General features: G+C 50.8%; 1 protein-coding gene across 2 annotated transcripts in view; it reads right to left on the bottom strand.

The window, feature by feature from the left end:
* The window catches only part of CACNA1A (calcium voltage-gated channel subunit alpha1 A), a 237,288-nt gene that overhangs the window by 34,506 nt on the left and 188,033 nt on the right, over positions 1-14,749 (bottom strand). For both annotated transcript variants that reach the window (XM_060007880.1, XM_060007879.1), the window contains exons 26-31: positions 13,820-13,980; positions 11,193-11,330; positions 9,230-9,431; positions 7,590-7,754; positions 5,206-5,316; positions 643-726 (exon numbers count right to left, since the gene is read on the bottom strand). In XM_060007880.1, coding sequence (XP_059863863.1) covers positions 643-726; positions 5,206-5,316; positions 7,590-7,754; positions 9,230-9,431; positions 11,193-11,330; positions 13,820-13,980 — 861 coding nt within the window. The remainder of the gene's footprint in view (positions 1-642; positions 727-5,205; positions 5,317-7,589; positions 7,755-9,229; positions 9,432-11,192; positions 11,331-13,819; positions 13,981-14,749) is intronic.

The raw sequence follows: 14,749 nt of genomic DNA, 5'->3' as shown, positions 1-14,749 counted from the left end.
AAATGGCCAGGGAGGGGGTGTGAGGCAGGAGCTCTGGGACCTGTGTCTTCCAGACGATGTGGCCCTGTGAGGGGCCACCATGGCGAGGTCCAGAGACCCGCCCCCCTCCATGTTGGGAACCTCCCAGGCCTGGGGATAGAGGAAGACACATGTCCCAGGGACCCTCCTAAGGTCCCGGGAATCGTGTCCCCCCGTTAACCCAAGGGCCGTGGCTCCCTCCTCCCCGTGAGCCAGAACGTGGTTAGTTCAAGCAGAATGGACTTGAAGCTGGTTCCCTCTGGGCCCCCAACACTGTGTGGTGTTTGGGGGGTGGGGCTCAGCCTTGGGATCCTTTAAGTGTCTCAGTTTTCTCAATGAGCTCATCCACATTATTGAATCATAAGTCGGTAGCCAAGAGGCCGGGAAGTTCACGTTGCAGCGCTAGCCCCACGGCGGTGGTTTCGGACATCCCCGTCTCCCCATGTCACCCTCTTGAGGGGCTGCCCTTGCTCCCAGGGGCCCCAATCCTCCCTCTTTGGTCATGGTCAAGCGCTGGCTTGAGCCAGCTGTGGCTGTCGGGACCCACTGCTTCTTGATGACCTCTTCCTCGCCCCTCCCAGCCCAGCCAGGAACTGCCCAGAGAGAAGCCGGCGGGAAACTTACCCCAAACTCGGTCACCAGGATGTCGGTGATGCTGCCCAGAACAGTCACAAAGTCGAAGATGTTCCAGGCATCGCGGAAATAATTCTAGAACGGGGACCCACAAAATAGAGATGCCAACATAGGGCTCCATGGCTGACCCCCAAGTCCAGCCCGGGGGGCCCGTTAGGGGCACAGCTGCAGACCAGTCAAGTGCCCGGGACAGTTACAGTCATTCAAACAGCAAAATGTTGCTGGATGGGCTTCTCAGTATCATCTGTTCTGAGTCCCCCCTCCCTGGGACCCCCAAGCCTTCCCACGGCTTGCTTGGCCCCAGAGGGGGGTCTCCGGGCGCCGCTTCAGCTCTATTGCGGGGGAGGGCTGCCTTTCTGGGCTGTGCCCTGTTTCTCCAACAGTTCCAAGGGCTCTCTGAGACCTCAGATGCTTCCTAAATGACGTCACTGTGGTCCTCATGAAGACTCTCGGAAGGAAGATTTATCACCCATTTTATACAAGGCGACTGGGGCTCAGAGAGCAAAGATGCTCACCTCAGGCAGCACAGAGGTGAAGCGTCAGGATTTGAACCCAGGTCTGGGCAAGCCCAGAGTCTATGGACAGGACCCTGCTGAATCAAGACCGTGCTCATAGCACCCTTGCTAAGACAGCAGCCTCTGGGGTCACGTGCCAGCTCTGCTACCATGCAGCTGTGTGGCTGTGGGTCAGTGACTTAACCTCTCTGTGCCTCCATTTCCTAATCTGGAGAAGGGGGATAGGAACAAGGGTGCAGAGGCCTTCTGGGCATACACGAGGCTACACTTCCTGGCCCCCTTGTGGTTAGATAAGGTTGTGTATCTAGTTACAGCCAATGGGTTGTGAACAGAGGCAGCATGAGTCACTTTCTGGCCAGCGCGGGACCCGCCAGAACTCTCTTAACCCTGGACCTGGTGACCGGTAATGTTCCAGATGACGGCTGCTCAGTGAGCCCGGGTCTCTGAGTAAACCCTTTGTTGACTGGAGCAACAAAGCTGTGTCTGTTACCACAGCTTAACTTGAGCTATCCTGACTGCTATATCCCTGGGCTGGGTTCTGGCTCAAGTGGGACACACAGATATAGTATGCTGTAGTTAAAATACTGAAACATTGGGACTTCCTGGGGACGCGGTGGTTAAGACTCCACGCTCCCAATGAAGGGGGCCTGGGTTCAATTCCTGGTCAGGGAATTAGATCCAATATGCATGCCGCAACTAAGAGTTTGCATGCCACAACTAAGGAGCCTGCCTGCCACAACTAAGACCCAGTGCAACCAAATAAATAAATAAATATTAAAAAAAATACTGAAATATTTCACAGTTTGAGCCCACAACGAGTAGCACCCCTGCCTGGATCTAAGCGTCTGGTTCAAATAGACGGCCCTTCCCTCAAGGCTTGGTGGGACCCATGCTAAACACAGGCCTTCCCAGCAACCTCACAAAAGCAGAGGCCAGCTCGGGGCTTGGGCCCCATTATGAGCAGTCATCTTCTCCCCTGAGTATCTGACCCGGCGGCAGCCCCTCTGCCTCACAGAGAAGGACACAGGCTTTGCATCTGTGCTTCCCAGGATCAAATTCTTTCAGCACGTACAAATCAAATGTCCTCGGAGTTGGACTGCTTGGGCCTCAGGGCCCTCTTCCGGAAGATAAAGGTATAACAACAATCTGATAATGAATGTGAGTCACTGACTGTGGGGTTCGGTATATAGTAGGTGCTCAATAAATGGATGTTGTTTTATGGTTGTCTAAAAGGAGTTCAGGTTCCACTGGCACTTTTGGTATTTTAACAGGTGCGGCTGGGGCCCTACCCATATCCTCTCATATTTTGACTGTGTACCTTTGTTACTCTGCCCAGGGGCTTTCTCTAGCTGCATAAGGGAATTAACAGCTCCTCTGGGAGCAGCCCTCGACTATGACTGATGGGCACTGGAGGATAAATACTCCAACTCCCCACCATGGGTGACATGACCTGAGTAAGTGCTCTCTGCTGCACCCCAGAGGTCCTCCGTGGAACTGCATCCCAGTTATACCCATAGGGAAGCTGCTCACCAACACACCCTGTGCGGGCTGCCTTCCCTTCTCTGTCTCACACCCTCTTTCCCCTATGGGGCTTCCTGGAGTCACCTCCCAGATAAATTCCTTGCATTCAAGTTTGTCTCAGGCTCTACCTCTAGGGGAGCACAAACGAGGACAACTTTATAGGTGTTGTGTTTGGCTACAGGCCTCAAGCCCCTGGATAGCCCCCCTATCATTTAAACTCCACATGGGGAACTTGGGGCTTCATGTAAAACTGAAGGGGGAGGCATAGTGCAGAACCCTGCAGGATTGTCAGGGGTGGAGGAGATGGAGTCCCAGCCCCTGGCAGCATGCATCACTTCACCACCAGAACATTGACTGGGAATGAAAAAAAATTACAAGACAGCTGCACTGGGCAGGGCTTGTGCCTGGGCTCATGCTCACACCCCCCTCAGCCCTGGGAGGCTGGATGTGTCGTTCTCCCATCTTGTAGATGTATACGTAGGAGCAAATAGGCCAAGTGCCTTGCTTGCGGTCACGTAGCTAGAAAGGGTCTGAGGCAGGATTCACACCCAGGCATGGGTACTCGAGAGCCTGAGTTCTTCCCGGTACATGTTCTGTGACCTGCTCTGGGTCACACAGCCCACAGGTGGCATCCCCAGGACTGGAACTCTGAGTTGGTGCAATTGCCCTGACGGCAGGGTGCCTCCCCATGCCTGGCTGGTCCTCAGTGCAGGGCCCAATGGCCCAGCCTGTATGTTGGGTTCCCCTGGGTGTCCTCATGAAAAATACAGATTCAGGGGCTTCCCTGGTGGCGCAGTGGTTGAAAGTCTGCCTGCCAGTGCAGGGGACGTGGGTTCGAGCCCTGGTCTGGGAGGATCCCACATGCCGTGGAGCAACTGGGCCCGTGAGCCACAACTACAGAGCCTGCGCGTCTGGAGCCTGTGCTCCGCAATGAGAGGCCACGACAGTGAGAGGCCCGCGCACTGCGATGAAGAGTGGCCCTCGCTCGCCACAACTGGAGAAAGCCCTCGCACAGAAACAAAGACCCAACACAGCCAAAAATAATAAATAAATTAATTAAGAAAAAAAGCTGATGCGGCCACCGATAAAATAAAAATAAATAAAAAAATACAGATTCAGGGGCTCCCACCCCACCAAATGAATAAGGATCTCCTGAGGTGGGTCTGGGGCATCATTCAACTTTAAATGCTTCAGGTGGGTTGCAGGCTTGGTAGCCACTGCTTTGGAGGAGGAAGGTCAGGTGATGAACTTTATTGGAACCCTTTCTGGTATTTATTGAGTGCTCGCAACATGTCAGGCTCGGACCTTCAGTCTCCAGACACACATTATTTGCATTTGGGGTTTGCAAGAGCTCTTTCGAGGGAGAGGCAGAGGATGGGCCTTTCTTGCAAAGGAGGAGAGAGAGGTGAGGTGACATAGCCTGGATATGATTGGACTCGAGGTCTCTCTGGTGCCAAAGCCGACAGCTTTCACCACCTTGGGAAGCCGAGGTATGACCCCAGTCTCGGTCTGACACCACGGGCTGTAGGTCATTCTCTTCAGAGAGGTGGGCTAAGCATATCCTCACGTCCTTTACAGTCAGGCCTCTGTATCCGCGGGTCCCACATCTGTGGATTCAACCAATTGCCAATCGCATTGGTTGACTCCGTGGATGCAGAACCTGTGGATATGGAGGCCTGACTTTACCTGCAACATCTGGGATGCGATATGAGAACATCTGATTTGTATCAGTGACACAGATCATATTGGTAATCCTGCGGGGGTTTGCTGTCTACTTTCAGGAATGGAAGGAAAAGCAAAAGTCCAGTGAGCAGCTGGTGAAAAATAAAAATGGAATTTTTTTCACCTCTTATATCCTGGGCTCCCTCACCCCACCCTATATCCATAGATCCCTTAGGGGGTTAAGACCACTTGCATTAGTGGGAGACGAAATCAAGTTAGTAGGTCATGAACTGCATTAAAAAAGGAGGGGCGTGACTTCCCTGGTGGTCCAGTGGTTAAGACTCTGCGTTTCCACTGCAGGGGGCGGGGGTTTGATCCCTGGTCGGGGAACTAAGATCCCCACATGCCGTGCGGCTGGGGAGGAAAAAAAAAGTGGCGGGGGGGACATGGAATCAAGGAGATAGACAACTTCAGAGTATAGGGCATGTGCTAAGCGGAGATACAGATCCTGTGAATATTTCATTTTGGTTGTCTGTTTGTACGTCTGAGTACTGGGCTCCACTGCAAAATGTATTTCTTACTGCGATTGTGGCTAGAACAGTTTGAATGCTGTGGACTTGCCTGTCTGAATCTCAGTTTCCTTATCTGCAAAATGAATCATTACCTGTCTCATCGCATCATTTAATCATTGATATGTGCCTGACACAGAGTTTGGAATCTGTGCACATTGGAGGGATGCTCAAGTCACCATGGGGGTCGGGGGCAGAGGGACCAGGTGGGGAGACCACCACCCAGCACCCAGTGCCCCTCTGGGTTTTCCCTTAACCCACAGCTCTAGCTCCAAGGCTGGACTTACCAGAATCCCAAAAGCCATGACTTTGAGAACACATTCCAGAGAGAAGAGGGAAGTGAAGACAATGTTGAATACCCTCAGGGCATTTTCATAAGCAACAGAGGCCCCGTAGAACTAGAGAAGAAAGGAAGCAGAGCAGTGGGGTCAGTGGGCACAGTGTCGAGGACCAGGGCTGGGGTGGCTTCGTGGCTGCCCTTTCCCCGGGGCAGGCAGGACTCGGACACTTGGTTTCCCTATTGATGTACTGTGGAACCAGCCCGGGCCCCAGGCAAGCTCTTCACTGGCTGGGCCACTCTTTTCAGGTCAAAACAAAAATTCCTTTCTTGAGTCCTATCTTAGCAGCCGAGATCGCGGGAGAGCCTGGCCCTATCGATGGGCCTCCTGATGGGATGCAGGATGTCTACAGCATCCTCTTTGCAGTCATTTCTTTTTTTCTTTCCAGACGTCTTTTTAAATTATTACCTGCACACTCCTATGAGACCACTTCCCAGACCAAGACGTAGAACATTTCCAGCACCCTTCCCAAAAGTTTTCTTGCACCCCTTCCCAGTTGATAACCCCCGCCCCCCGCCAGAGGTAACCGCTCTTCTGACTCCTTATGACTCTTGCCCACACTAATCAGATTTGAACTGATAACCTTTACATCTAACTACCAGGTTACAGGAAATCCAGCAGATGGAGGAAACCAATGCACCCAGAGGTGGGACCGTTTTCATTCAGCTCATCTGGTTTCCTCAAAAAGTTAACAGCGCGGGGTGGTGGGGGGGCGGGGGTGGGGCAGAGGACAGAGATTTAAAAACGAAAAACTGGAGACCGTGTGTAGCCATTTAGATCTTGGCTCAAAAAACAACTCACTGTAAAAGACGTTTTGGGGACAATTCAATATGGATCTTACGGTGTTAACACTAAGCTTGTCAGGCATAAGCACATGTAGGAAAATGTTCTGATTACTTTGGAAAGCACACTGAAGAATTTAAGTGTGAAATAGTGTGGTGTCTATCATTTAAAACACTTTAAAAAATAGATGAAGTGTCCAGAATAGGTACATCCGTAGAACACAGATTAGTGGTTGCCAAGGGCTGGGGGAAGGGGGATAGGGAGTCACTGGTAATGGGGATGGGTTTCCTTTTGGGGTGATGGAAATGTTCCGGAAACAGGGGTGGTGGTTGCACAGCATCGTCAATGTACCAAATGCCACTGAATTGTACACTTTAAAGGGTTAACGGTAGGTTATGTGAATTTCATCTCAATTTTTAAAACATGAGAAAAAAAAATAGATGAAGCAAACATAGCAGAATGTTCCAGATGGGTAACTCTGGGTGATGGAGACTGGGTATTCACAAGCGCCTGGATACTCAGGATGTGGTCCAGGGACCTGCAGCATCCGCATCACCGGGATGCTGGTTGGAACTGTGGAGCCCCAGACCCACCCAGACCTGCTGAACCAGAATCTGCATTTTCACAAGATGCCCAGCTGATCTGTGAGCAGTTTGAGAAGGGCTGTGCTGTTCTATCTTTCTGTCTTCTGTTTGTTTGAAACTGTTATGTTCCTAACAATGAAAAGACAAAGCACTTGCTTATGGAGATGAATTTTCAGGTGAATACAGGCACCGCTTTTTTACCAATTCAAAAAATCAACAGCTAAATTTGTTGAGTGTTTTTAAGAATTGAGAAATGTGCTAACGTCTTTGCAGAAGCTTTCTTATTCAATCCTAATCCCCACAGGGGGCAAGGAACGTGCTATTATTATCCTTCCCATTTTATTGACAGGGAAACTGAGGCCCTGAGATGCCACTGGTCACTACTGCAAGGTTAAATGGTGAATTAAATGGCAGAGCTGGGCTCACATTCAGGCTTTTGGTCTCCAAAGCACAGGGTGAGAGGTTTTGACTTTTCACCCTGAAGAGGCTCCACGGCCCCGAGGCTCGCAGGGTCTTTACCTGCTCTTCCCTCCTCATTTCTTTCATCAAACATTTATCAAGGGGCTCTTGTTCCCTCTGAGTTAGGCCCTCTCTGAGCCCCTGATATTCAGGGGTGATCAGTACTTGTCTGGCCCCTCGGAGCTCACAGGCAGGTGGTGGACTATCAGGCAACCCAACACTGATATCGTGGCACGTGAGATAACAGACAGGATGCTTGCAAACACCTCATGCGGTCCTGGGAGGTCAGGGAAGGCTTCCTAGAGGAAGGGCTCTGCAGGGGCAGCTGGAAGGGGCTGGCCAGACAAAGTGGTGGGAACCGTGTGTCAGGCAGAGGGCACAGCAGGAACAGGGGCTTGCTGGTGACACAGAGCGTGGTCTGCCTGGGAAACTCGTAGCCGGTTCTGTTTTGCGTGGGGCAGGGGCGCGGTGGGGATTAAGCGGTGCCTGGGGGGAGGGGGGACTCACCTTCATCATGAGCACGATGGTGTTGAGGGCGATCATGGCCATGATGGTGTACTCGAAAGGCGGGGACACCACGAACTGCCACATACGGTACTGGAAACTCTGCTTGTTCTGGGGCATATGTCGGGTCAGGGGTTTAGCGCTGATGGCGAAGTCAATGCAGGCCCTCTGCGGGACAGAGCACAGCGGTGTGAGGGCCTGAGGCAGGAGAGAGGCGGCTGGACACCCAGCACCCCCCATCTCATTCGATGCAGCTCTTCTGCACGTCTGCCTGGATGTCTGCCTCTCTTGCCCACCCCACACCCCCCATAAGCTCCTCGCCGTGAATGTTTTCTTGTGCTGACACTCCCCCATGATCTCATTGAATCCCCTTAGCAAACATGACCAATGGGTACTATCAGTAGCCCCCACTTTGCAGGTGAGGAAAATAAAGGCTCAGAGAGGTTAAGCCTGACGTGGCACAGCTGCCTAGTGGGCGAACCTTGAATTTCAACCAGAGTCTGACATTGAAGCCTAACCATTCTTTTTAAAAATTTTATTGACGTATAGTTGATTTAAAATGCTGTGTTAATTTCTGCTATCCAGCAAAGCAATTCAGTTGCTTTTTTCATATTTTTTTCTATTATGGTTTATCACAGGATATTCAGTATAGTTCTCTGTGCTATACAGTAGGACCTTGTTGTTTATCCATCCTATATATAATAGGATTCCTCTGCTAATCCCAAACTCCCAATCCTTCCCTCCGCACCCCACCCCCGGCCCTTGGCAGCCACAAGTCTGTTCTCTATGTCAATGAGTCTGTTTCTGTTTCATAGATACATTCATTTGTGTCATCTTTTAGATTCCACATAAAGTGATACCATATGGTATTTGTCTTTCTCTTTCTGACTTGCTTCGCTTAGTATGATAATCTCTAGGTCCATCCACGTTGTGAAGCTTAACCATTCTTTCTTACCGACTATTTTGCTTCTCCTTCTCTTTGAGGGAAGGAGACAGGGAGGAATAATAATTATTTAGTCTTAGAGGCCAACAAAGCAGAGGAAGAATGCATTCTAGGTCCTCCACCTAGCTTGGATGATTCTAGAGAAGCAAAGGGTCACGCGTATACTCCCTGGTGGACTGGATTTTCATTCGTAAATATTCACCACCCCTCCCTGGGGGAGATTATACTTCCCTGCCCCACTGACATCAGACATGTGACTAGCTCTGGCTAATGAAATGTGAGAAGTGACACATGTCACTTCTGGGCACAAGCCACAAGACTTGGACCATGGTTTGCCATTCTCTCTTTTTTATCTGAAGCATCTTAAAGGGGAACCAGAATAAAGATGACATGGAGCAGAGCCACCTGGACATGCAGTCCAATTCCTTTGTGGATATCTGGCATTGAGATGTGAGGGCTGCTTGTTACCGTATCATAACCTAGTCCAAACTGACTGATACATACACAACTTCTCTCTGATGTGTTTTCTTCTGGAAACCCCATGAAGGGCTGCCCTTCATGCAGGCTGGATTCTGCTTGGAGAATGCTGCTGTTCCCTCCTCAGATGCCCGCAGAAGCTGGTTCCTCTGTATGTGTGTGTGTGTGCATGTGTGATGGGGGGTGTCAGTTTTTAAGTGGGGATGTAAGTGGGAAGTGGTACCTCATTTTTCTCCAGGCTGTATTCCTCCATCATTTTGTCCCCCTGCTCCTGGAAGGTGATGATGATCAAGGCCACAAAGATATTGACAAAGAAGAAGGGGAACACCACAAAGTAGACAACGTAGAAGATGGACATCTCCATGCGGTACCCAGGGCTGGGACCCTGGTTCTCAAAGGTGGCATCCACGGAGTGCTTGAGGACCCTGTGAGGACCGGGGTGGGGAGAGGGGGGAAAGTGAGACAGGGGAACAGAAATGGAGGAAAATATTAAGAGGAAACAGAAAAGAAATGAAGAGTCGTCACTGATTTCTGACTGCAGTCACCATGGTTACTTTATGAAGCTGTAATCTTCCCACCTCTTTTGCCCGTGGGGAGTGTTGACAGCAATGTCAGTTACTTCTACTGCCCTGTATGGAGGGCCTGTTATGTGCCAGAAATGATGTTCAACATTTTATTCATTTTCTCAGCAACCCTCTCAGGGAGGTTATTACCGGCTCCGTTTTGCACACAAGGAAACTGAGGTTCGGCTGTAGATCACCCACTGAGATGTGGCCAAGGTGGGATTTGAAACTAGGTTTGTGGTGATGAATGGGAGTGAGTAGGGGGTCACGGAGGTGGGCATGTGTGTGTGTGTGTGTGTGTGTGTGTGTGTGTGTGTGTGTGTGTGTATTTAAGCACAGGTGGTCGTGGGAGCCGAGGAGGGGTAATGAGGATGCACCTGGAAGTGAGTGTGTGCACGGCGGCTCTGTATCTTTGCACACATCACTCACTGCTCCAGCGCTCTGCCTCTAAGGGGCACCATTCATCCTGCAGACCTGATAGATTTGTGTATTAATGGTGACAGCTTTTTGGCAGGTGGCCTAAAGTGCCTTTTTGGAGCAAGATCATTAAGTACATTGCAACGCTTTTCTGACAGATGGAAGTCAAGTCTGTTGAGGAATGGGTGTCTTTAAAAAATTCGCTCAAAGGTGCCTGAAGGGCTAGCGCCAGCCCCGCGCGTGCGGACACTGAGCGTGTGCACGGGTGATCAGACAGGCGTGTGTCGGTTGGGGTGTTTGCTGAGCGAGGGAGGGAGGTGAGGATGCTGAAGGTACCCACTGGAATCTACCAAACCTTCAGCTGCATCCAGCCGAGACCTCTGGAGACACTTGCCATGGGCACAAATTCAGCGGGTGTCAAACCCCTCAGTAATCGAGATAAATAATATTTCACTGTAATATTTAGTATTGCCTGCAACATGTTAAAAAGTCACAAGAAATGCCCCAAAGCCCCTGATGAACAAAATCTCAAAAATTGAAATTTTGAGGCCTTCCTTTGCAATCCAGGGGTTGAGACTCATGCTTCCAATTCGGGGGGCACAGGTTTGATCTCTGGTTGGGGAACTAAGATCCCACATGCCACGCACCGTGGCCAACCCCCCCCCACCACTGCAAAAAAAAACACCCCCCAAACAAAAAAAAACTTAAAAAAGAATTAAAGTCTGGACTTGCACAAGTCAGTCTCACCCGTGTCACCCCAGCCTTAGCCCTGTCTGGGACAGATTGGTCCTGTGGTCAAACCGACTTGGAAAATGCCAGGTTCCCACGCCCCTGGCTTGGAGGTTTTTGTTCACCAGCACCGGCAGGGTTAAGAGGATGCGACCGCATGTGTACGTACATGCGGCCTTTCTGTAAATTAGAAACGGTGCCTGTTCTGGGAGCACACAGCCCCGTACACTCAAGGGGTTGGCAAGCCAAGCGACCACTGGATTTCTGCCCCGAGAAGCCCAACCACACCACATACGGCCGATACTGTTCTGCTGACGTCTTGCATCTTGCATTGTCCCCACTTCTGGAAGCCAGGAGCAAACCCCTCCCTCCCTCGGACCTTTCTCAGCACTGGACCCTTTCTTGGACCCTTTCCTCTCCTGCTCACTGGAGGGCCCCCGAGATCCTCCTGGGGGGCTTTCTGACTGGACCACTTACTGTGGCCAGCCTTCTCCTGTGGACACGGTGAAGAGGGTCAGCAGAGCCCATAGCACGTTGTCATAATGGAACTCATACTTCTTCCACTCTCGGTCCCGCGCCTTCACCTCGTTCTTCTCATAGAGGAGGTACTTGCCACTGTCACAGAAAGTGGTGACCATTAGTAAATGGAGGGACGCCCATATTTGGCCACCAGACAGACGGGAGAGGGGGAGGAAGAGGGGCTCACCAGCCCATGCTGCTTCCCACAGCCCAGGAAGCCCGTTTCTCCCTGGAGCTCGTGTGCATTCATTTGGAGGTAAATCCACAGATGATGCCACAGCCCTGTGTCCAGTGGGAGAGCCAACTCAGAATCTTGTATCCTTTTCCAACTGGAACACTTCTAGACCCAAGAGTGGGAGCCTCAGGCTTGGTGGGGGGGGGGAAGTTGAGAGCAGGGAGGGAGACAGGCACATTTCTGGGTTCATCAGGCCAAGGGGGGCAGCCGCTCGCTCTTCCTTCTCAGGGTAGGAAACAAAGGTTAGCCCCAGACTCCTAGCCCAATGCCCGGGATCCTTCCAAATCCAGGAACCAGCCACCAGAATAACCACCGGCTGCCCTTTGGTGCATAGTAATTGTTGATACTAGTGACAAAAGCAATACTGACTGAGCGCTTGGTCAGTGAGAGGCGCAGCACTTTCCTGGACTGAGTCCAGAACTTTCCATCATGAGGATGACCCAAAGATGGGGGGGATTTCAGATCCACAGTCCCTTAGCCACAATTCCAAACTCCAGAGAGCTCTGAAAACCAAACATTTTTTCCTAATCCGGCGGTTGGCAAGTTCCAGCCTGCAGACCAGATCTGGATCTGGCCCACAAGCTAAGCAATGGTTGTTTACAGTTTTAAATGGTTGAAACTAAAAGAATTCATTCATGACAGATAAAAATGATAAGCAATTCAAGCTTTAGTTTCCAGAAAGAAAGTTTGATTGGAACACAACCATGCCTATTGTCCGCGGCTGCTTTGGAGTTGCGTTAGGTGCAACGGAAAGTGTATGCAAAGTCAAAGACAGTTACTCTCTGGCCCTTGACAGACAAAGTCTGCCCATCTCTGATCTAACGCGTTTGGCAACAAAACCTGACCCAATTGCATGTGAGTCTCTTTGGACTTGTTATTTATCCCGTTTGGTGCAAATAGTTGTATGTTCCCAGGCAGAAATATTGCATTTGATCACAGGGCTGCCTTAATTTAACTGTGTTGTGTGCTGTGTGGGACATGCACCCCAGAGTATTTCTAAAAATCTCAAAGTATTCTGAATTTTGAAACACATCTGCCTATAAAGGTTTCATACAAGGGAACCGAGATGTGTATTAATATCCCCTACTTGACAAAGGTGGCAACTCAAAAGTTAAGCAACCAGCTTATGGCTCATCTTGAAGCCATGGGTCAGAGGCTCCTATTCCAAAACTGTCTTTCTTTCTACTTACAGATTCAAGCTGGTTGTAATCGGGTCACCCCCAACGCCCAACACCTCAGTTTCCAAGCCCAGGATGAAATGGAGAGGACCCTATGGTCCTTCCCCCTCTACGTCCTTAGCCTGCCTTTTGTCTATGCAAAAACTTTAGCCAAAGAATGAGTTTAATTAGAAAAGTGAGAAAATGCAGAAGCAAAGGAAAACAGTCAAAGGAGACCAAATAATAATAGTTTAGTCACTAAGCATATTCAAGGACCTTTAGTTCCTTCTCAAGGGCTATAGATAATATTCTGAGCCATATCCTGTGAGCTGTCTCATAGATACTGAAACCCCACCAGGTAGAAGAAGTCAACTACATGATGACCAGACTGTAGCCATGACAAAAGCTGCCACAATTCTGAGAATTGGCCTCAAGGAAATGGGAAAAATCTGACCCTAGAACTGAAGGTTGACTGTACTTAAAACAATCAAGGTGACGCTGATCAGACCACCACATGACCAATTTTAAGATGACTGTCAGGGCTTCCCTGGTGGCGCAGTGGTTAAGGATCCGCCTGCCAATACAGGGGACACGGGTTCGAGCCCTGGTCCGGGAAGATCCCACGTGCCGTGGAGCAACTAAGCCCGTGAACCACAACTACTGAGCCTGCGCTCTAGAGCCCACGTGCCAAAACCACTGAAGCCCACGTGCCTAGAGCCCGTGCTCCGCAACAAGAGAAGCCACGGCAATGAGAAGCCCGCGCACCGCAACGAAGAGTAGCCCCCGCTCGCCGCAACTAGGGAAAGCCACGCACAGCAACGAAGACCCAACGCAGCCAAAGATAAATGAATAAAATAAATAAATTAAAAAAAAAACAACAGTTGACTGTCACAGCTGACCGTGCTGTTTCTACATGTAGCTCCCTCTCTCCATCTATAAAAACTTTTGTCCACTGGTTGTCAGCGCGGGGGGGAGTTGGCCGCTGGACGAGAGTCTGCCCTCCCTGCACCAACGCCCCCGCCCGCAGTTGCTAGCAAAATAAAGCAAACGTTCCTTTCTACCAACTTTGCCTCTTTATTGGCTTTTGAGCGGTGAGCAGCCGGACCCCACTTTCGGTTACAAAGAGACTGGTGCATCTGGCCGCCCCCTACCTGCCAGCCCCGATGGGGATGCCTAGGAGAGCCAAGACTCACCGGCAATCTTTCTCAAACTCCTTGGACTCATCGGTGCAGTGGAAGAACTTGCCCTTGAAGAGCTGCACGGCCACCACGGCAAAGATGAACATGAAGAGCATGTAGACGATAAGGATGTTGAAGACGTTCTTGAGTGAGTTCACAACGCAGTCAAACACGGCCTGGCGGGTGGGGTGGAAAGGACAGCGTGAGGGGCTGGGAACAAGCACGGCCTCCACCTCCAGCCGCTCATCACACCCAAGTATTGTCATTAGTCCTATTTTACGGGCAAGGACGTGATCCAAGTTCCTCAGTTAAGGCCACGCAGCTCTGAGAAATGTTGGGGCTCGGCCCGATTCTGAGTTTTTATGCATCGAAAACCCCCCAATTTTAAGCCCTGGGAAATGGGGCCGCTTCTCCGAGCTTCTCCAAGGTAAGCTCATGGCAAGAGGAAAGGTCCTCGATGGAGATGTCATTTCCTGTTCATTCTGTGTCCCTGCTTCACGTCACTCCCCTCCCCATAATCTGGAGTTGTGGTCCCCTCCCTTTTGCCCACTGATCACTTGGGGGCGCTCTGGATTTGCGAGCTGACTTCACGTGCCCTGCGTAAGATGGAATCCTTCCGTCCTCCTCTAGAGAAGGCAGGGGTCCCAGTCTGCCGGCTTCCCCTGGGGGAGAGAGTGCATAGCTTTCACGGGGCTTTCAAAGGGGGCTGTGACCCAGAAAATGGCAAAGAGCCCCTGAACCGACTACTTCTGGGTTCCACATATCTCAATGCAAGCAAGCTTTCCCGTCCAGAGGGCGGCCACATTTCCTCTTTGAATATTTATCAACAAAAAGGGGGCATTCGAATCATTATTTCCCAAATCATGGGGGAGGGGCACACCACCGGTGATAGCAGACGTACTTTTAGGTCCTATAGGAGCCCAAGACCAAGTAACACTGAATCAC

Source organism: Delphinus delphis, chromosome 3, assembly GCF_949987515.2.
Source record: "Delphinus delphis chromosome 3, mDelDel1.2, whole genome shotgun sequence".
Classification (NCBI taxonomy): Eukaryota; Metazoa; Chordata; class Mammalia; order Artiodactyla; family Delphinidae; genus Delphinus; species Delphinus delphis.
Note: the sequence above shows the minus strand (reverse complement) of the source record. Positions and strands in the feature narration are given on the sequence as shown.